Below are 24242 nucleotides of genomic sequence, written 5' to 3'. Positions count from 1 at the left end.
GATATTCCACGAATATCCACAATATTCTTCTCAAAATCAATCAAAATCAGTTTATGGGTGACCCAGAGTGTCAACGGAGGGTTAAAGACGAATAATGCGTTAGGAATAAAATCGCGTGCCCCCAACAACAAACGTATAAACTGAATATATTTTAATATATTCCGGTGGTGTTTTTATATATACCACGGATTGCAAAATTTTTTTTAGTCTGTATGGGACTGATGTGACGTGAATATTTACCCAAATTGAATTAATTGTAAGTGCCACTAAGTATTGAAAAATGCAGATCTATGATCCTACTATTTAGTGGGACACAATGACCTTCATCCTTCGGTATTGAGTGCGTAAGTGAGCATTTGCACGAACTTGAACCTCGAAGTTAAACGTGTATGGAATCAGTAACACGTTTTGGAAATAGCTGATAGGTTACAAGGGGTGCGAGGGAGTTAATAAGGCTATCAACGTTTGCAATTTCTAAGACTCCTGTTATGAAAAGAACCGATTGATTTATTTGATAGTACATATATGGGGGGTGAGGCGCATAAAATATTACGAGCTATTTTCTCCAAAACTGTTGGGGCTAGTGAGAAAATTCTATTCTCGTAATTTAGAGAGCAGCAGACCCTTTTATGACACGCGTGTGGTTTTGCTGTCAGACCACCCTCAGGGAACGGAAGTGACAGGCCCCCTATTTTTTAAAGGGGACGGCATATGAACTTTTGCGTGTTTAGATACGCACCTTAAAAATAAAGAACTATTGAAAATATAGTAAAAATATTCTTCGTTAGAAGATTTCAGTATGATTTCAAAAAATATTTACTAATTAATTTTTTCACTGACATTATTTTAAACGTATAACGTTATGTTCCTTAAATCATGTTCCAAGTAACGTTGATATAAGAATTAACAATTACTTGCGAGCACGTACGCACCGTATAAGAAAATACATCACAATTTTTTCACCATCCCTCATGATTTTATGGAATAATATATATAATATATGGGCTCCACCCTGCCCACAAATTGCAAAATATTTTACAAACATTGTAGTCATTCTTCTACGAATATATCTATTTTAAAAAATGTTGAATATATTTGCACATATATGAAATGGATTATTGCTTATATAATCGTTGTGTCACTGATTCATCACCGCCCAGCTTAAACCGCTGACCCTAGAAACCAGAAATTCGGAGGGTATATTCCTTTTGCGACGTAGGTGCACGAATAAGAAGTGCTTTTTTGAAATTCCAACCCGAAGGAGATAAAAAGGGGTGAAATGTGTTTTCATTGAGTCCTTAATATCTCTAAGGCCCGAAGCGAAGCGCGGGGGTATTTTGCTAGTCATAGTATATAATCAATTCATGAATTTCGTTTGCATAAGCGAATGGTACTAAATGACAAGTAATTTTCTATACTCAAACTGAATTGTCTCGGATATCTAATACGTGCGTTCGACCGACGGCTTAGCGTCCATTTTCATGTCTTCCTGTCGATTGGATCTTCCTTCGAGTTGACGTACCCCATCCTGTATATGCGGTACGCGTTTGTATCGGATACGTTGAACAGAACACATGACGGGTTCTCATGAGGAGGCGGGTCAGTGTTGATGCAGAGACGTACATCAATTAATGCAGCAGCACATGTGAATGTGCCAGCGCATAAAGCCGTAGTAATGTAGCTCGCCACACGGTTTGGCTGCTTTGCTTGGCTCATCAATCCTAAAACCAGACCCCCTGTTCTCCAACTTACACACCGCGATGGACTTGAATAGGAAGCGCAACGATACAAATCTGTACGTGTTAATAAAGCATTCCAAGAAATATCGAAGGAGCCATTATCCTCCTCTGAGTTCCCTCAACTCTGAAAACGTCAACATTTGTTTTTAAGGGTGTACTGGACCTATCTTCGAAATGGTACCAAGTTCATGAAAATTTGTGAGATTGTTCTTTTTAATCTTCCTGATGTGCTCTAAAAAATTTAAACGAATTCACTGAACGGTTGCTGAATTATAACGATTTTAATTTTCACTGATTTTACACGTACTCTCAGGGAAAGAGACGACCTTTGCAGATAAAACAGCTGAAAAAATTATGAAGAAATAGTACCAATGTTTTCAATTTTTTTTTACATGTAGTATACGGGTAGATGAAAATATCTGCCAAGTTTCAATTGTTTTCGTCACACCGTTTTAAAGAAATAAATTATAACTTGAGAAAATTGTGAATTCAGGGCATTTTCACTGACAAAAGTTTAGCAAATAATGCTTGAGAAAGCATTTGTAAAGTGAAAAATACCTTCCTGGGAGTAAAAATAAGACTGCATCTGTCGTTCGAGTTCCTTACATCTAGATTTACTGTGCGTAACACGGAGATATTCAAGTATTTCAAGTTTCACTCAAACAATTTGAAATTTACCTGCACGGAAGAAAAGTCTATTTTCTTTTCGATTTAAATTTATCCTTTTGATACTCTTTGACCATTGCACGAATATTATCGCAGAGTTTGTACATTTATTATTACCATAACAAATTTATTTAAAAAAAAATATAATTCCTATGTCCTTCAAAATTATTTTAACACGAACAGGTTTTCTTGAATTGTATGTCTTTCGTTTTTGTTGCTTCATGTTCGAATTTATATTTATATTCGTTCCGAGTTCTAGAACTTGAAAATTCTTCGTAAGAAGTTGCACATTTGTTCTGCACTGTCAAGAATATGAAACTTTAGTCGTGATGCATTATTTTCCAATGGTATTACGTCGCATCAATAACCATGTGTCACCAGAGTTTCTAAAATACACTCATAATGTTTATAATTCAGTTACTGTTTATCGAGGAAAATCTAATAGAACCACGGTCTTCAAACTTTTTTTTCTCTACGATTTATAAAATATGCTACCTATAAACTATTTTCTTGTCAAGTCAAATATTGAACAAAATTTTCCAAAATATTTCTGGTGGAAGTGTGACTTCTTAATTAGAAAAAATATTAGCTTTCGATGTTTTATTACTAAACTACCCTCTTCTCATCAAGGAACATGGATAACTTGTTGATATACTATATTCCTTTCTTGTAATCACCGTCGTCACATAGTCGAACCAACTTCGTTATGTTCTAAATCGAATAGAACGATAATTTGATAAATCCGCAAACAAATTAGAAATTGATATCTATTAATTACTGTATCATATAATTAATATTGTTACGCAGTAATCAGCGTAATGAAACGAAATATAATACTATCAAACCGGAATATAATGTACAACAATCATCGCACTACGAGTTCGAAAATTCTAAACATCGCATTGTGTCGCAAGTTCAGAAAATGTTCAGAATTTGTTTGTGTAAAATCTGATATATCGGTGACGTATGCCAAATCGTATCGCATCCGACGCGGCGTTACAAACGCTACCTTTAAAAGAAAAGCCCGCCAAAGTCACGACCACTCCGTTGCCCGCACGTCCACGGATATTTGCTGAAACTGTTCAACAAACCAATGAGAATAGTTCCGAGAAAGATGTCCTCCAATTATATTCTGACGTTTGGGCAGCTGGCTCCTCGAAACAAGACATTTGTTGGAAGGCAGTCAGTTACACCCTGGCCTTCAAACTGAAATTGCAGCTACGTACGTCCAAAACTCCCACTAGTTCACAAGTTACACTTCAAACTCCAATACACTCCACCTATTACAATAGTCGACAATAAACCAGTTAACAAGTGTTAGTGTCTTTGCAAATCAACAACTTAGGTAGCTCGGATTCAACGCGATTGTATCTGGTTAATTTGTTATTCAACGCGATACGTAAAAATCGCAGATAGCAAACTTCTGTGTTTAAAGATGGGTAGCAACAACTGCGCTGAAAAGCTGGGTTTCGTCAGAAGACGAAGCTGCTTTCAATTGAACGTCTCTATTCGTACGAATCAACCTATTAACCCTCGGTTGTCACACCTACTTTTCCGAACGTCGTTGTCACACTGGGTTAATCTGACCCTGTCAATTTTCATCCAGTTGTTATTTAAAAACTATTTGCTAAATTAAGTCTAAAAAATTCTGAGATAAAGTGTGAACATTGTAGAATATATGCCCATCGTAGAAAGCTGACATTTAAAGTGTCATCATGCTCAAAAATAATTTGTAGGAATAAAAGTTCCGACAAAAAGTTTCTTGCTTAAAAAAATCGCAGGGTTAATTTCACCCAGTGTGACAACGGAGGGTTAAATAACAGTACCAGATTAGGCCGCGTAGTATAATAATTGAAACTTGTATATTGGGATTATTATACAGAGATGTTATACTGTAGAATTTTCAACGGATGCTATATTAACTTTCGTAACAGTAACGAGTATTGCTTTGTTGTCCAGAGAGGGGACCCGTCGTGCACCCCATGTTCGTCTACATTAGTGCTGCTTAATCTAAATCTTCAAAGCTTATGCGACCTTCCCACACTCCACCTCCGTCGTCATCGATATGAACGTTAGTTGACGCGACATTAAATGTGTGACTCTCACACAAACAAATTTATGGCGTGCAGAAAGGGACAAAAGCGGGTTAGAGGCCCTGCCCGCGGACACCACTACCCTACATACTGCATTTTATTTTCGTGGGGTGCGCGCACATAATGCAGTATTACTTAGTGTCCATGTGCAAGATAACGAAGGTAACGTGGGGGGAGGCCCCTAAGCTTCGGAGCATGGAATTAGATTGGGCAGCTCTAGACTAGAGCCTCTAGTGTACGGACTATAGCGAAGTTATTCTTTACACGTGTGTGCAAATGATTCGTTCCACACTGTCTCAGCTGAAAACCGCCAGCGGAGAAGGCGTCCCTTCCTAGGGGTGTTCCGACTTGCGATTGGTAATGCGCAAGGTAGGTGCGCGTCAAGTTATTGTACCGTCGAACCCTCGGTGGTGCAGATCGAAGCAGCTGACATGTGCGTTACTCTATTCGTAGTTATACGTACATATCTACAGTAGGGTGGTCCTTATGCGTATGGTAAAAAATCAGAGCTTTTAAAATTTTCTTCTGACCCTCTCAGAAGTTTGCAAATAGTTTAAAAGAATTTCGTCTAAAATTTTGTTAAAATATATTAAGGATTAAAGGTCGCTCAATGGCATTGGAATATTACTGTTTTGGTATAAATTGATAGAAATTTTTGCAATAAGGACAAAATTATGTATTTTAGGTGTCCGCCTCCGATCATTTTGATTTTTGGATATGTTATAGAGGACCGAAAAATAAGAAATACGTGTTTTTTTATTTTTCCCCGGTTTCATATCTGGGGGGTGAAAACTGCGTTCAAAGTTAGGGTTGAAAAATCATTTTTGTGGATTTTTGAAAATCTGGTGAGTCAGTCATATTTCGCATTCAAAGACACAAAATTCGTCCATTGACACTATTCCCCTATCTCTAATAGTTCTCGAGATATTCCACAAAAATGATTTTTCAACCCTAACTTTGAACGCAGTTTTCACCCCCAAATATGAAAACGGGGAAAAATAAAAAAACACGTATTTCTTATTTTTCGGTCCTCTATAACATATCCAAAAATCAAAATGATCGGAGGCGGACACCTGAAATACTCTCCTTGTGTGTTGAAAAAGGTACATACTTATTTTGCTAAACATTAAACAGCTCAAAGATTTATTACGATAAAGTGGAAATACAGTTGCACGTTATTTCGTATGTTGGCAGCAAAAGGAAAACGTTATTTTCCTATTCCTGTTACAAAAGTTATTACCAGTAAATACGTGTTTTCGAATGCTGATAACGTTATCGGATAAAGTACAACAATTGTATTTTGTATATTTAGATTTGAAATGCAAAATCGATTCGTTTATACTGCATTATCTTTTAGCTCGGTTTTCGTATTTCATAATTGTATCACGTACAAAATACGAAAACATTTAAAAATTGTTTATATTAAGCAAACTTCATCCTGAAACGAGCTTCGTATGCTTACCCTGTAAGATACTTTTAGGAACCCTTCTTCGCAATTTCGAGTTCTTGGATACTTCTACTGTCCGCCATAATGGTTACCTATCATACGATTCAATAGTTATCAAAACGTTCTGCGCAAATTTTATGATGAACCAAATATTTATTTGTCGACAAATTCCTTTTAATTTCTTCAAACATATAGGTATGTCAATAGTTGAAACAAATTGTTGAAACAAATTTAATTGACTTGTCAATGATAAATATCTACTGGATTGTGAATTACACTAAACAGAATTTCCAGTTCTACACTATGCGAGGATGCCGCCCTTTTGGCAAAATAAGAAAGTGCTATGTTTTCTACGAAAGGACAAGAAGCAAACCGATGAGGTAACCAGACAGTATTGTAGAAATAGCCATTCAGTAACCTTCAGAGGTCAATTGATTTTGTTCCAACTATAGACTACTCGTGTCCATGGAACTTATGGATGTTTCTATACTTTATCCCGGTTACTATGCACATGAATGCTATAGTTGATACCGTATTATGTACACTCCCATCCATAAGCCATCGTACACACGTATGGAATATGAAGTGAACCTAATAAATTACCATTGCAAAATTAAGAAATGTTTTTTATTGAATATTATCCACTGTGACATCTTATACTATATGGGACATATATATTCAAAATTACAATAGAAACGTTACTATGTGTATGTAACAAAATCGAAATATTGTTGCCGTAGATGTAGCCGTCTCACATCGTGATGACTGTTTTTATGAATCTTGCCAATCGTTCTATTACAGTGATTCCCAACCGCTGGGTCACGAAGTGTTTTCTGGTGGATCGTCACGTTTTTTTTTTAATATTATTAAGTTAGAATTATATTCTGAAATACCTATTTTTAATGTGTTTTCCTTAACTTAATAAATTTATAAAAGGGCTCAATATTATGAAAGGGAGTCGCGACCCAAAAAAAGGTTGGGAAACACTGTTGTATTAGTTTTGTTATGGTTTCCGTTATTTTATTCCATTCATGTTGTAAATCTAGCGGTATTCAAATAATTCCCCCTTTTTTACACATTTTCGATAAATCAAGTGGACGAAATGATTAAATTAATGATTTACATAACAAGTGCTTAAAAATCTAATCTGGGTAAAATATCACATTTTGTACAGACATAGCAGGTGTTCGGTCACTTATGGGCGGGAGGGTATGTGCACCCTAACCTGCTTGATAGGGACCCTATCAAACAGAATATAGTTTGTCAAAGAGTACAATTCCATGTAAGTTGTCTTTACTCGTAAACTATACTCGGCTGAACAATCGACAGAACCTTACCTGAAATGTTAAATAAAAGATAAGATTATAAAACATCTGCTATCATATAAGGCATGTATCACAAGAGATCTTGAGAGAACCATGTGTGAATTGTGAAGGCGCGTGTAATTGCGCTGAACAGGTAGCGCCATCTGTAACTGCGCATACCCAAACTTAAATTTGAGGTTTGACAAGGCATCTAAGTAGTGGCGAAGCCACGGCGTAATTGTAAACAGGTGTTCCGACTCCCCTGGAGAATGTGTCATTATTTCGTCCTAGTTTTTCTGGTGGCCGCTAGATTGGCGCTCAAGGAGAAAAGCCATATGTACATAGTTTACATACAGACTGTCGTTCTCAGTGGAAAGTTCGACACAAACTGCGTGTTTCTTTGGAATGCATTGAGGCAAGTGCTACTGTATACCATCTCGCATAAGAATTAGGAGAGTATCTATTAACAATTTTGAGTTAAGCCGAACACTTTTTAATCGGACAGACTGTATAAGGTTAACCTTTTGCGCATAATATCACTACAATCGCATTAACGCGTACGTGCATGGTTTCCTGACCACGGCGCCTCTGGCGACGGCCAGAGGAACCACACAGAAATCGCCATAAAAAGCTGCTGGAGCAAGGTTCTAAGTCGAAAAACCTGTCTATTACGCCGTGGTCGAGGCATTATTGTTTGGTGGTTAGCAACGAGAGAAGCACAGTCTCTGTTTTTACTACCTCCTTCTCTTAACTTCTACAAACCGCACTATTGTTAGTGATCTACAATCTCTTATTATCTGTCTATCTAGAAAGGTGAATATTATAGATGCTCGTCCTTCCATATATGTACATTTGGGTTCTCTAGTTGTTAGCTTTGACACAGTTCAATTTTATTTGCCAAATTTAACAAAATTAGCATAATAGCAGAGGTGGGCAGAAAATTATTTGAAATAAAAATTTGTGTACGAAATTTTTATTTCAAGTAATTTTTTGCCCATCTCTGCTATTATGCTAATTTTGTTAAATTCGTACACAAATTTTTATTCCAAATAATTTTTTGCCCATCTCTGCATAATAAGTAGCATATGGTATACAGTTGTCCTAAAATCGTAGCTTACAATTTATAAGGTCTAAACTCGGGTGCGAAAGCGATGGACCTTCCGAGCCTATTTGAAATAGTACCCAAACTATCATCACTCTGCAATTCATCGCATACGTAAAAGATAACTAAAATCACGCGAGATATCACAATTAACGCGATACTCTATACTTTATTACAAGTTTAACGTAATGCTCGGACTTAGAAAAATATCTCATCTGTAATAAACTCCTAAATATATATAATGTTTAATATACGGACAATTCATTGTTGTTATATATTGCTCGCATATATTGTTTCTTAAATTAACGATTCATCTACATACATCGGAACTGTATTCGGTAAGGCTGTTCGAGTACTCGGAAAAAGCGAGCCGAGCCAGGCTCGGTTTTTCGAGCCGAACCGAGCCGAGTACCCGTAAAAACCGAGTGGCTCGAAAGAACCGAGCGGCTTGATAAAACTGAGTAGCTCGATTTTTTTCGAGCGGCTCGAAAGGACCGAGCGACCCGAAAGAATCGAGAAGCTTGAATTTTTTCGAGCGGCTCGAAATTTTCGAGCAGACCGACTGTGTCGAGTACCTTGAAGCTTGAAGCTTGAACGTTTCCGGCAATACGAATGTTTCGAATATTTTAGGTTACGTTTATCTACGGGAATGTAAATAATGGTTCTCAATAAGTAATGTGAATAATTAAAATGTAAGTTGTAAATGGACATATTCTGTAACTTTTGAAAATAAGTAGTAAATTCAAATCTTTCTTTTTTTTTCATTTTTTTTGTGTATTTACGAACGAATTCATACACTTCTCTTTATGTTATCTTTCTTTTCTTTTTACTTTTTTCTTCGTAACCTAAAATCTGCTCGAAAAAAAATCGAGCTACTCGGTTTTATCGAGCCGATCGGTTCTTTCGAGCTACTCGGTTTTTGCGGGTACTCGGCTCGGTTCGGTAAACCGAGTCTCGGCTCGGTCCGAACTTCAAGCTACTCGAATATTCGACTACTCGAACAGCCTTAGTATTCGGTGATATGCTGCCAAAGTACAGCAATTTAAATTATTAATTTCTAACCGTGTTAGAAACGCCGTGATTAAATATTTGCGAAAGTCGTGTCAAAGTGGTTTTGCAAGACAAGTTAGTTAAGCCGCGAGTATCAACAGAGACGATTCATAGGGGATAGCATCGTCGCCGCCGTCGGCCTCGCGAAATACAGGGGCAAATAACGTTTGACATTTAATGCGTAGCCAAGCATTGGCTTAGATTACAATCGGTGAACGGTGATTGGCCTGGGGACGCGAAAGTTCACTCGACTCGAATGCTCTTTCGCCGGGGCTGTAGCCAACTCTCAAATATTTGTAGAGTGTTAGGGAAAAAAGTGATCGGGGCTGAGTAAAAAAAGAGTGAGAAATTGGATAGGCAGGCGACCGGCTGTTTCGTATCAAAGAGGCGTGGTTGCGTAAAAAATTCGATATCGAAACAGTGCACCGTAACCTCCCGTTGGAAATAATTGGAACACCCAAATGCCGGCAAGGGAAAGAAGGAAAGGAAGCTTTGTTTATCCTTTACTACGGATACGTACAATTTTAATACGAGTGTAACGAATGATTGAAAATTCATATCTAGACGTAATCGAAGCGTATTGCGAAAAAAGTAACTATAACAAAAGTTGCAGCGTTAATAGAGAATCGTCTTAACCGACGTAGAAAGTAAGAATGGCCGCGCGTATGCTTACAAGGGCGCATTATAAGGTGCAATGTGGGTGAAGGCTTTTGACACTGGCTATACTCCAACAAGCGGCGCAAAAGGCGCTCGAAGCACATACGATAAAAAGCAGCAGTCCTCGACTCGTGCTCGCGGGATTCTTGATGGCTAATTTTAAAATAAATAACGACGAAGTAAGGAGAAAAGGACATATTAAATAAGCCGTAGAAGAGAAGCCACGAGTAATTAATTGCATTTTTCTTTAGTGTACAAACACTTGTTCTGTGAAAAGCAGAGGAATAAAAATAGAAATATAAATATTTGCGTTTAAAATAAGCCAACAGGAACTTTTGTCAGCTCGTTAAATTACAAAAATTAAAATTAGATAGCAGTGGTACAGAAGATGACTTTTCCCATCGCTCGTTATATCGCGCTAACGCTCTTTTCTTCTGCTCGTTTATCCCGCAACTATCGAATTTGTTCGCACGTAGTATGTACCTCGTGCATTGTCTGATGTAATATAACATAATTAATGTTCAGTGCATGGCACTTCGCACTTGACAATAAAACGTGAATCCTTATAATCATGATGAAAACACGCAGGACGGCTGGTAGTCACGTAGACGGGTACTGTTTCAACACATTGTAGGCGCAGGTGCATGTTTATCCACAAAGCTGCAATCGTAATCTAGATATCTGTATAAATTATCACTGAGCCAGAATCAGAAAAATGACACTGATAAGGGATTAATTATATATGCTGTTGCAGCAGAATTATTACAATAATTGAACGCGGAACTGTGACTAAGGAAACGCTAGACCAACCCTTAAACAACAATTCCGTTAATCGCTATCATAGACGTGCAACATTATTGATCGCGCTTTAAAATGTTGACCTTCGATTGCTAAAAGATAGGGAAAAATCTGTGAGCTTTTATCCACTATCAATTGTTGAAGCGATCCAATTAGGTTTGGAATTTCAATTAATTCGCCAATTAGCCCACCTGAAATCCATTTAGACGTAATCTGATAGGAGGCAGTCTGAATCGCTCACTCCTCTGTGGCATCCGATGTGAACGCGGAGAGAAGTGCATTTGCTTTTGGAGCAGTCGACAAATTAGCAGTATTAGCGGCACGAGCGCGGATACAGATTTCGTGGAGTACAGTTTCCGGCTGGATACGCACGCGGCGAATTATTGAAGTTAACTCAAGCCAGATATCTGCCGACGCACAGTCGTGCTTGAAACCGAGAGGGTGATGAAATAAATTTATTCAAATATCGACGTGCAGCTCTAATCGTATCTTTATATTCCATTTTATGTAACAACCCTCTAAAATGCGTTGCGTCGCGTAAAATGTCTGTTCCCTATTTAATCATGCCATCGCCTTTGATTTTATTCTGCAAACTGCTCTCTCAATATCTAAATATGTAATACAGAATATTTCATCAGCACAGATGTATCTGATGCATAAACGATCAATGCAAAATTAATGTCTCCAAAGCAATTTATCAAATTTCTTGCGCCGTCAGGATTTTTCCCGTTATTTTATATTTGTTTATTAAACTTACTGCAGTGTTAACTCTCGCCGAACGGACGCACGGTCTATTTGTACCCAAACGAAACTATTTCTGTGATTCATTACTTAGCGCTATTAATATTCTAAGAATCGAAGAATTTTAGATCGTAACGTGATGAAAATGTGATGTAAAAGGTTATTCTGAGAATTGTGTGACCGATATTATATCGTCGCTCAAAATGGGCCTTGTGGTGCACCCTCGAAGTTGTTACGGTTTAGAATGTAGGGAATCGTTCGGATTTTAACTAACTGTAAGTAACAAACTTTATTTTAAACAATATAAGACATGCTTTTACGTGGGCCCGTTTTAGATGGGTCCGCCAGTAACAGAATTATGATGTATTAACGCCGAAAGACGAATCCAAGTGTCCTGTGCCTGTGGGGTTCATCGGGGCCTTATTTATATGCCCGAATGGTGGTTCCGAGTATACTAGAAATTTCTAAAAGTAATAGTCTTGTGTTTGCGGCAAGTTTTTAGGAATGTTGCATTTAGCAGTTTCGGAAGTGCTTATTTTTAATATTATTATAAATCTCTTACGTTGACCAGCAGATAAGCTTGTAAGGGATGTTTTTTTAAACTGTATGGGTTTGTAGAGGATCTCAATAGAAGTGTCACGTCATTTTTCGTTCGTGCCCATTTTCGGTTATTCAGGGTGAAAACACCCCCTAAAGGTTAACGAGTGTTCCCCCGTTTTCCAGTATATCTTGAAAACTATAGTTGATATAAAAATATTGTTATAAAGAAAATTGAATGTTTTTTTATGCTGTATAAAACTATACAACCGAATTGTTTAACCTTTAAAGGGCCACTATAGTGACCACCTAAGAATTTTAATACTTTGCCGGCCAATTTGGTGGTATATACGCATAAATTTTAAGTAAACAAAATTTACAATTTCTATGAAAAAATCCCAGCCCTCTTAAAGTTAAAACTTGTGGTGAGAACTTTTATTCTTAAAATTACAAATCTTAAACGATTTGAGTACACAGTTTTATAGAGCATAAAAAACCGTTAAATTTTCATTCTAATAATTTTTTTACATCTACTACAGTTTTCAAGATACACAGGAAAGTAGGAAATCACAGATTAACCTTCAAGGGGTGTTTTCACCCTGATGAGCCGAGAACGGGCACGAACGAAAAATTGCGTGACACTTCCATTGAGGACCTCTACAAACCTGCACAGTTTCAAAAAAATAGGAATGTTCGGGTAACCGAACTTCCCTTGTTCGTCGACGAAGAAACAGTTTAGGGGTTTTCAACCATTTTGGGGCTAACGCCAGTGAAAGCGACGCATCCTTAGCGATATAAGTGAAAACCCTGTCCGAAGGTAGTGACGGGTTGCCTAACCACGTTATGCTATCTGTCGCCCAAGGGTGGATGATAAACATGTTGCTGCCGAAAGAATGAACAAATTGACGAATAAAAGTGACTGGAGATTGAAGAGGGAATAAAACGGTTGAATGGCAACGGTATGATCTAATTACTTGTGCAGAGGGCACAATAGGAGCAAGAATACATCGTTCGTAAATTGGAGGCGAGCACAATATAAGGTATCCCGATAGCTCGTTACACGGTCACGATGATATAAACTTGCCGAAGGGTAATCAAGTAATGAATACATCGCCTGCGAAGACCGTACGTATATAAATCATGCCGGAGAGGATGCCAGGGTGAGCCCTTATCTCCAATCAGTACATTGATTGCACGCAGCCAGGTCAAATACCGGGCTTTGCTCGACGGCTCGGTTCAGGCACGATAGCTTATTCAATTTCCGAAGCGGCCATTCACCATTCAATTCGGCAGTTATCAAACTCCACCTATCCCCTATCTGTATTTTACGTGGCTTTCTAGGAATCCTGCTCCCCATGAAAGAAAAGAATTGGGTTATTTAGGGGTCCGGGGGATATAAATGCGGCTAATTTAACCGTGCAAAGTGCGGATTCATCCTGAAAATGCTGCAAAGGAATCTTCCTTAATCTATAGGTCCTTGAAATTTCGCTAAAATTATTTCCCCGCTTTTAATTGCTTCTAAAGTTAAATGTTATCAAGGAGACTAGCGAGCGTCGAAGGAGGTTAGGAAAACAGTGAAATGGAATATTTTGGCAACTGGAACTGAGTGTTGCCGAATGAAGTGCTTTTGTTCCTCGTTTGAACTACGTTTAGGTAAATATACGGTGTAGTTCGTTGTTTATAAGAAGTAGTCATAGGGAAGAGAGATCTGGCATCCATGTGCCGAATTTAATGGAAATCAGCGCTTGCCAATTGGGCGATATCCCTGTTAACATTGGTGACTTCAACGTAGTTATTTCAAGTCCTCGACACCTTGGAATCGACTCCGTCACAAGCGTTTCGTGTACCTCCTACTTTGGCGTTGATATTTTAAACAATGGCTACCGCAAGTGCACGTTCCTTTGTACTGTTTTACGAAACTGAAATTAAACAGGCACGATTACGCGGTACATTTCCTAAAGCATACGGCTATTACTCAGCATCTATCCGGCAGAAGCAAGACTCGCTTTCCGCAGTGTACATAGATAATGGAGCTTAATTAATTGCTCGTGATGCGCACTCTGGGCTGAGCAAACACATTTACTTATTACCATCCATCTTGAGTGGTGCCTCTCAAGGGAATCGATTCCCTAAGTGCACAGGGCTGATGATGACACGAATTGTCGAAGAATCGACACGTGATCGCAACAAAATCCCTAACACAATCCTCGCCCGGAGACTACTCCACCTGGAGACGCGTTAATTTGTCGCACACCTTTGACCAGTCACCGAAATTGACCAATTATAATTGCATTGCTCATTTAGAACACTCATTTATCACGCAGTTACTTGTATAATCGGCGTTGCATCAAAGTCAATCCCCTCGATGGAATCATCAACCGACATTAATTCGTCCCATTAATCAAGTTTAAGTGAAACTGTTTCGACGTAATGAACCCACCGGTAATGGGCAGTAGTTAATACTTGTCTGCGTTAATCGCCACGCCCATGACTGGCAATGCAGAACAAGGAAGTCTCGCCTAGTGATCGTTATTGACTGGTACAGATCCCTCGGGTGGTAAGTGACATTTACGCGATGCATTCAGGGTTAAACTTGCCCCGGAGATGGGAAAGGGGCAAAACGCCGTATCTCGCTTCCGGTATCTATACGGTCACTGAGTTTCCCTGACAACGAGGCAACAACAAACGCCTAATGGCCAGTGCTCGACTTAAAGTTTAATTTCCTGACCAGAGGGTAGTGCTTAAAGTGTCCTTCCTTTCGCCTCCTTCCTCATCGTTTTCCCCCGTTCCCCCTTGGGCTCCACTTTCTGCCCGTCTCGGCCTTTCTCGCTTTCATTGACTCCCTTGTTCCTCTGAGCCTTCTTTTCGCGATAGTGCTGTATGACTTAGTCCCTGCACCATCGATAAGCTTACCCGAGTAATAGACCGGTAATGGCTTTTATGAAATGTTAAGCAACGAGCAACGATGACCACATCCTCGGGAAACATGCCCCATAGTACATTATTGCTTAATTGATCCCTTGGCAGTGAGTGAAATTACGGATCTATGTAGGTACATATGTGTTCCGCAATGTTCTGCGAACTGGTACAGAGTGACGATTGATTTTAGAGAAGTACCTGTGCACCTACGATCGCTGATATATCTTTAAACTTCTTTGTGCTTACACTGAAGTTCACTTTAAAGTAATTAAAAAAGCTGGATGATGTACTAAAAATTTGATTTATGAGATGTGTCCATGTTCGGTACAGAGTGGATGTATATTCTACCCTTAGCAATGGTTTTGGTCTCTTCTGATTGGCGAATTAATAGATACAACTGGGGAAAAGAAAACTCAATGTGGGCTATTTGTTAGGGCGAGTTGAGGTATTTAATGTGTACCATGGTCATCCTATTTTAATGTGCTGTAAATCGAAGACTTTGTAACTGGGTAATTTATTTCCCATTAGTGAAAATAAAATTATTGGATATATGCTAAGCTTTATTTAATTGCTCATTAGATAGAATTTCAAATCATCCAGCTACACTTATGTATGCATATGTAATGCTTCAAATTTATTAATGCCATATATATCCACTTTACATATTTTAAAAGCACGATATCGATGATCGTTTAAAACAACTACATGTACAAAATATGTAACTCGATTTTCGTACTATAGAATATAACGAACAACGTTATTGCATTAAGTAAGTGCAAAATGATATTATATTTAATACATATACTTGTAAAATTAATAAAGAAAAGAGCCGATAATATTGTCCTTGATTTCGGTTCTTTTCTCATTATTCCTATTCAAATTTACTTTCTAGTTAGGTAGTACAAGAATTTTGTATGAAAACTACTCCCAAATATTAATAATTTCAACTTGCAATTAAAATTCTGTTTCTATACGTGTCACTTTTATTTCTTCATTCTTTTAGTGGAATTAATTAGATAGATTTGAAACAAAAATGGCTTAAAAAGGAAGGATACAATTCAGCGTCTACAAAATAATGCATCAGACTTGGTGAGCCTCAAAATCTTAACTGTGCTTGGCGGGCATAGTATCTGCGTGAAATACACGTGGTCGTGGCACTGACCCCTGCAATGCAACCCCTCTTGGTAACTGACGTGTATGCACGAGGAAAAAGTTTTGGGGTTGCCACGTACATTTCCACCCCAGTGGGTTCTCTCCCCAAAATTCTTATGGGCGGTGGTGTATAATGAAAAAAAATAGCCAGTCAGAAGACAGATGGTCACGATACTCGCCCATATTATACTTGTGTTAAGAAACAGATTTTCAGGCTTTCGATTTATTTTATCGGCTTAAGTTGCACGTCGCCTGACTCCTCTTCTTAAATCGAGAAACGTGTTTAAGGGTACCCTCCGGTTAGAATGGTTGAAAAATACGTGCTTTTGATGAATTAAAAAAAAAAGAAACTGAACAACATACAGGAAAAAAGCGTTTTGGACTTTATTACTACATGTTTGAAGAACAAACAAAAAAATTATTGTTTGAATTCTATCAATTTTTGCATTCGGTATACAGCATTCATTGTACCACTGTAGAAATTGACGGGTGCCATCAGAACTCGTAACAGGATCGTTTGAAATAAAAAAACTAAAAATATTCTTAAAATAGACTGGGTTTCATGGAGCCTATACTTTCTGCAGGGTCCTAGAGAGCAACTATGCAAAGTTTAGTCCAAATGAGTTAAAGAATTTAGGAGTTAATACATTATAATTTAAACGCTGCAACTACGAGGTGTCTGAATCCTTAATAATCAAGCATTCCATCGTGTTCTGTGCCATTCAAAACATAAAACGTAAGTTTGAAGTCCTAGAGTCACTAAAAAAACATAGTGTCAGTGTTTCTTAAATGCTCAGGCCTATCGATAGCAAGGAGCTTGGTCCTTTCAGCTGTATCCACGGCAGGGTGAGCAGGAAGGGAAGCAAAATTTGTGCAAACCGTTTCACATAATATATTGTTAAATGGGCCGACGAAGGTTCTGAAGTGATAAAAAGAAGAACTATGAGAACAGAACAACCAAGCCCAGGGAACGCGAGAGAGAACGTGTGGGGGGGGTTGACAGAGGGGATCGGAGTACAGTCCCATGTCCCCAGCGTCATGAATCATGCATTCTCATCCCCTAGGAACGAACTCGAGCGCTCTGTGGTAGCGTGATCCGTCCAACAAATAAACAATGTTATTTGTTCTCTGGGATCTCGACCCATTCGCGGTGGTCCAAAAGACTTCATGAGGACGGTACAGAAGGACGAGCCTCGGAGTTCCGCACTTTCGCAAACCAAAGCGTCGAGAGGGAAGATGAGGTTCGCTTTTCCGTAACCTCTGCTTCTTTTTCTCACGCCAACTCTGCTTTCCCCCCATATTTTTGCTTTCGTCGCTTCGCGTTATCGTTCTCCTTTCACTGTCCTTATTTCCTAACCTTCCAGGGCCAATAGAATCGCTCGTAAGTAGCGATTGTGTGCGATTATCTTCTCGTTTACATGTTGATCATTATCGGTTCACGCTGTTTACTCTCATTCGATGGGGAATATTCAAGTATCTCACAAACTTGGACTTTGAAGTTTCTCCTACGAATTATTTTCAAGTCTGATTAATACCTTTATTAATTCACCGAAGTTAAACATCACGGGGCGGCGTACTGGGGAAAGATGGGTGACCACCTGTCCCACGGTTCGTCGCTGCTGCTGGGACCCAAAGGAGAGAGGGGGGAAAAAGGAACAAAATTACTATCGTTCGTTGGGCAATATAAGCGAAATGCTTGAAACGCCATCCTGTGTTAGAAACACGCAGGAAAACAAAAATACAAATACAAATACCTTTATTAATACCGGATCTTAAGACCTTTCATTAAACACGAAAGAAATGCGTAATGAGTGGCATACTTACTCATTTAAAATTGCCTTATTTTATTACGCCCTCTTCTCTGGCATTCTGTCTGGCATTTCTGTCATTCTGTTGATGCACGTCCTTTCCATATATAGTCGTGCTTCATAAACTACAGGGGCTGTAAGCTCCAGGAAACGCACGATCGACATCCCCACCGCGAGTTGCATATCACTCACTCACGGCGTGCCTTGTTTACTGTCTTCGCCGGTTAGTGGACTCGAGTCCGCGATAAAAATCGGGATCATGCGTCGAAATCGCACGCGAGCGGTCTTGAATGGTCTTGCGAATAATAAAGCACTACTGTATGTAATAGGGAGTGTTTATCACAACTGGCAATTAAGTACATATGCCTAAGAACCTACCAAGTTGCGACTGTAAAAAAAATCAAAGATCAATGTACAAAACACATTTAATAGAAAATTACATATGAAATTTAACAACTTGTAATATCTTTTGAGTTGAATATCAACTGAATTTCATTTTAATTACACTTCAAATATAAATTTTGAATGATAACACGCGGTGACGGTTTTGCTGGAAATTGTGTTTGTTCCGTATTTGGCGGCACCGGGGCCAGCGCGTCACGACTGTGGCGCTGCGATCGCGTTTCGGACACAGAGGGGGGACGGCTGAACATTACCGGTTCGGCGCTGTGATGCCAGATCGGGGACGGGTTCCCTCGAGAGTTACCCCCACCTGGCGCACACTACGCCGAAGCAGCGTGTCCGTGAGCTCGGCGCTTCGGAGTCCAACTCACGGACACGCAGTTCCGGCGTAGTGTGCGCGAGGTGGGGGAAATTCTCGAAAGAACCCGTCCCCTATCTGGCATCACAGGTTCGGCGTCTTCTTGCCTGGTCTATCGCGTGTAAGACACTGAGCGATTCAAACATCTATAAAATCTACATTGTGCACGCACGGCTTTAAGCCGTTTAAGCATATCACACCTTATCAGTTTTGTTAATATATAATGTTCAATACAGTATTTAGTCGCCGAAAAATGGCTGATTGGTTTTGGGATGTGATCGGACGACAAATGCGACATCTGGTTGAATCTTTCACTCTTCCTGTTTCCGTTTACAGTAATTCCCCGTTATGAGCCCGACGAACGGGGCTGGCGGCGGGCCAATAGTGGGTTGCGGACATGATTCTGTGTCGACTCTTTCGTATCCTCTCGCTCGTTGTCGGGTTCTCTCACTTTCGTCCGCAGGCTTCCACGAAATGGTGAGGATAGTCGCCGGGCTGTCAACGGGGGGTAAAAACGAGCTCATAACGGGGATTTACTGTAGTTCATTCGCTCTCGAGTATCGGCGAGAAGCATCGCCTCGTGCGCGCTAAGCCTGTTAAACTATTTTCTTCACTATATTTACAATATATTACTTTTATCAATCAAATCAATGTGTATACTTAATAAAACCCAACAGATTTATACGTGTATAATAAAAAAGCCAAGAATATTTCTGTAAACTGATGTTACTTTGTACATCAGGTAATTTATCTAAAATGCACCACTTGATATACAGTATTTAATCTAATTGTTACTTTTTCTTCTTGTTGCAGATGAACCGTCCTATTCAAGTGAAGCCAGCGGACAGTGAAAACCGCGGAGGTGAGAACAAGCAATCGAACCAGTATATCTCTTCTTCAAATTTTGATAATATGATCACATTTGAAATTGAACAGAATGAGTTGCTTAACATAATTCTATAATTAATTTAAATCTTCAACAGTATATACACATACGTATATTTAACATTCGTTTACCATTATATATTTAATCTTCTCTGACCTGTTCAGAACTCTTCCGCTTTTTCAGGCAGACAGAAAAAATCGCCAAGTCAAAGATTTCTAAAAGTACACAAAAATTAATGTCTCGCATATTTTCTTGGCACAATGTCAATATTTCTGCTGCTCTTTATGGAAAGGCGTTGAGAGTTTTATGAGTAATGATGTCTACGGTTTTATAGGGTTGTTACTGAAAACTATGTTTCTGTTTATTCATAATAGTACAAAATATACAACAAAGAATGCGTTATGGGTTAAACGGTTCAATAAAAGGTAACCGATTGAATAGTTGGTTATGAAATATTATTATTGTACTCGAAAGCATTCTCTGTAACATAAAGTAATACTCGTTGATAACCGATACGTAACTTCCAACCAAGAAACACGAAATAGGGCGTCCCGATATAAATTAATTTCCATATCGTTCTACTATTATGCCCATTGTTTTCATTTCAACGAAAATCCACCAATAATTTAGAATCGTATAGCTTTTTACGCCATTAAGCAGGCTAAATTTTATAAAAGACTACGTACAGACAGGTCATCGAATCCAATAAATTAAAAATACTGGATAACAATGGACCACGTACCAAGTTCATGAATATCAACTGATACAGCGTTATATAAAATTGTAATAATACAATTTACATATTTATAGGTAAATTACATTTACGAACAGCCACCAAGTAACACTGACGTCTGTCAGGCCATTTTTCTTGTTGTTATACTTTTCCTGGCTTTGTGTTCTCTTTTAATCATTCTTCTTCACAGCACCTGATAAACTTCACGGATAATGAGAAGTTTTATCGTTATTACTTGTGGGTAGATGCATACTTTTATCGCTAGACTAATCGAAGGCAATAAATTTCAGAATAAATAATCTTTATCGTCGTTTCTTTTACGACAAAAGTATCGCCATTTTACTGGTCGTGAAGTAATAAACACGAGACTTCAAAGGAATTCAATTTAATGAATTCAGTGTTGACCTGTAGAATTAATAATACGCGGTGAATAGTATCATCGGCGTTTCATCCGATACTGTTGAATACTATGCAACGATAAAATCACTGACAAATTCCCATGGTAGTGCTGAGTTGGAATTACATAGTGAGTTACGTCATGATAAAAGCGAATGCAGAACTCCTATCGTCTGAATTAATTGAAAATTACTATGATAAGTTAGAGCAACTGGTTTACGAGATTCAAAGAGATTCAGACGTAAATGCAAATGTTATTAACACTTTTTGTCATCGGAGTGTTACGTGCCAGTCGAGTGTGTGCTGAGCTAAAACTGTTTGAAAGAAATTACGTGTTAATAAATGGAAATGTGATTAATCAGGGTAAAATATACATACATATTTATGCAATGGTGAGATATGGTTAGCAAAGAAAACGTCTACCACGTGATAGCTTATTTAAGAGTTTCTTTTTACTAAAAAATAAACATTACTATGACTATTCACATATTGTCCAAAGGTACCGATTTGTTTAATGCTTGCCAAAATTCAGAGTAATATTCGTTTCTTTCATGTAGGCTGTTCTGATCAGCATTTTCAAATCTTTGAGAATCTCAAGAACAATACGAAGCAAGAACGGGAATACATACGAAACCAGTAGAAACAGCAATAAATGAACGTAAGTGCGAAAGAATTGTATTTTATTAATTGTTCCCCGTGTGACCGCTTTTTCAACTATCTTCTTCTTATTTAAAGTTTGAGCTAGATTAGTATACATGTGCTGTTTCATAAATCATTGCGTAAATCTATGTATCCGATCTTTAAAGTTCACTGTTAGGTACATATTCTGCAGTACACAGAATACCCAATTGGATGTATATTGTTTTGCGAACGAAAAATTCGCGAAAAGAAAGCGAAGATGATTAATATTCTCAGAGAGGAACTAACTGTAAGATAGCTTCGCAGAGGCTTTTGCCCGTTTCCACAGCGTTAAACATTCGATTTCTGTACACACGTAAGGGGAGATTCCAAATGACGCATTACAATATCGATTCTTAAAATTCATGGAGCCACGAACCCAGAGGACTTTATACGGTGCAATTCGGTAAAGTCCCCGGCGATCCTCGACATCGTTCGCTCAAACGGATCTGAATAGAAAAGCGTACGACATAAATCGTGGAAAATGTGGAACGAGAAGGAGCAATCGGCAAAAGGACGAAGCTGGGTGTACGCGATGGCGAAGGGAGAGGAAGGCGGAGAGATATATTCGTGGAAAGGCACCGAAGAAAGAGAAAACCGGGTTAAGGAGTGGCATGAGGGAAGTAGATGAGGGGCCCCCCCGTAATTCATATGCTAATGTGGCGTAGATGCCATTGTAATCTCCGGTCGCCTGCCTCAGTGTAGCCCCACAAAGCCTCAGTTTGACGCGGCTGCAGGAGAAGCAATCCAAAGCTGAACGCTGACATTGCTTCTGCGCTACTTCTGCTTCCATTGCCTTGTATGGTATACCTATGTAGATAACGTATATATATATATCTAGTCAGGGACTTCAATCAGGAGGTTGCTGAACTTCGTTAACCATCCGTATCCAATCCTTACAGAATCGGCTATTAGCAGTAATGTTCTTTCATTGTCAAGTAGGTAACGATTTACCGGTTGCCTTCCTGCGTCCGTTGTTGCGCGCTCTTTTCCTTCAACACCTTTGCCGATAACCTTGATACGTTGAATTCCGCAGCAGGGAGTCGAGTGCAACACGTTAATTACTTCTAAGTCTCGCAAGGGGTTTTTATTTTTAAAGTTCTAACTGGCGTGTTTGACAGAGGTTCCGCTCTTAGATGCTAGAATGGTCTGCCCTCGGGATTTTGGGACTGGGTTATATATACAGCAGTTGTGGAAGAAGGAATAAGGATGACATAGAAAGAACTATGGAAAGCGCAAGGGTCGATGATGGTGACTAAATTCGTTATCGCGAATTGCTGGCGCGACGCGCTGGCGTGTATTTGGGATGTTTGCGGTGTATGTCTAGCTGGCATCCAACAGATATTTGTACGCGCATAGTTGTTAGCATTATCTTAGCTATCAGCTTAATGACGGATAAAGAAATATTGTAAAATCTCTTGCGAGGAGACCAGACCCAGACCAGAACTGAAACGCGCTTTTGTAGGATTTGTCATATGTCGAATTGCAGGACTCGGCGGGCTGTTCAAGAAACAATCCCCTTTTGGGTGCAACTAGTCTTTTGTTTTCAAGATATTTGCCTTTCCGAAACATTCGGAATTAATATTTGTCCGCGTTATACGGTGGAAGGGCGCGCAGAGCGTTAACTCTTAAATCAGGAGATCTTTAGACCCATTCCCATTATGTGCAATTGCGAATGTCAACCCTATTATCACCGATTTCTTTACTTATATTTTTTAAATAATTTCGAAACTAGAAAAATGATGACTTAAACCTCCCCTATTTTCATATGGACTACGATATATTTCGTTATCGTCAAAATCCCAGACGCCGAGGTACAAAAGTGATCGACTTGGCGTGGAATGACCCCTACGCCATTTGAGAAAAGTGCCTCATGCGCTTCTATCATCCACGCTGAGCACAATGCATTCCAAGCTCCCTTTGATATGTGGAAGAAAACTGACAACCGACGGCTCGGGCCATGCGCCTTCGCCGGTATTCACGAGTCGGGTCCCATACGTTCAGCAACCACGAATGACCCCTCAACACTATATAGCATATACGTCGACGCTCGTCCATTCTAATGTAAAAGCATTCGAGCCTAGACCCTGTTTAACTCGTCCACATTAGAATATACCGACTACTCAATGTATAGGTACTCATCCAGGTCTGGGCCCGATTTAACAGTGATCGAAGCTGTGGGTCCATCGATAAACTATTATATTTCATATATAAGTATGTCAGTTTCTGAGACTACTTTAGTTTCATTTTTTCAAAAAGATATCCAGTAAAGGAAGGGTGCCAGTGTTAATAGTTTAATTCACGAAGTGACGAGTTAAGATGGCTATCCGAAATTTGTCTCATTGTTTCAAGTGTCTCGTTCGCCTTTTACGCGTCAACTCTTTACACAAGCTATTTCGTAGATCTTGTCAAACAGTTTAATCACATGGTTTTATAGCCGCCTCTATAGTATGATAACACTTTACGGGTGAAGTAATATCCTATTAGCAGTACACAAGACAAATCAAGTTTCCACTGCGAGTCGCTGTCGCATTAAAACGCTAAACAGTGTCAAATGGTGTCGCCCTGTGAGTCTTATCGTAGCTACTCTTTCAACAGCTTTACCGTGGCTTGTTGCGTACAATAAAGACGCAAACACTTCCTAACTTCTTTTCACGCGAACTCACCTTGCCAAGAACCAAAACAGGCACATTCAACTATGTATGTCTTTATCCTCATCAACAAACCTTTGCCTCTACATAATTTTAAAAAACAGCCTTAAAGACTAGGTATACAG

General features: G+C 39.0%; 1 protein-coding gene across 15 annotated transcripts in view; it reads left to right on the top strand.

Annotated features, from left to right (window-relative positions):
* Positions 1-24242, top strand: part of Bru3 (CUGBP Elav-like family member bruno 3) — a 516822-nt gene that overhangs the window by 341390 nt on the left and 151190 nt on the right. For all 15 annotated transcript variants that reach the window (XM_076821684.1, XM_076821678.1, XM_076821681.1 and 12 more), the window contains exon 2: positions 19587-19635. In XM_076821684.1, the coding sequence (XP_076677799.1) occupies positions 19587-19635 (49 nt within the window). The remainder of the gene's footprint in view (positions 1-19586; positions 19636-24242) is intronic.

Source organism: Andrena cerasifolii, chromosome 10 (assembly GCF_050908995.1).
Source record: "Andrena cerasifolii isolate SP2316 chromosome 10, iyAndCera1_principal, whole genome shotgun sequence".
Taxonomy (NCBI): domain Eukaryota; kingdom Metazoa; phylum Arthropoda; class Insecta; order Hymenoptera; family Andrenidae; genus Andrena; species Andrena cerasifolii.
The sequence above is the reverse complement of the archived record's forward strand: the minus strand, read 5'-3'. Positions and strand labels throughout refer to the sequence as shown.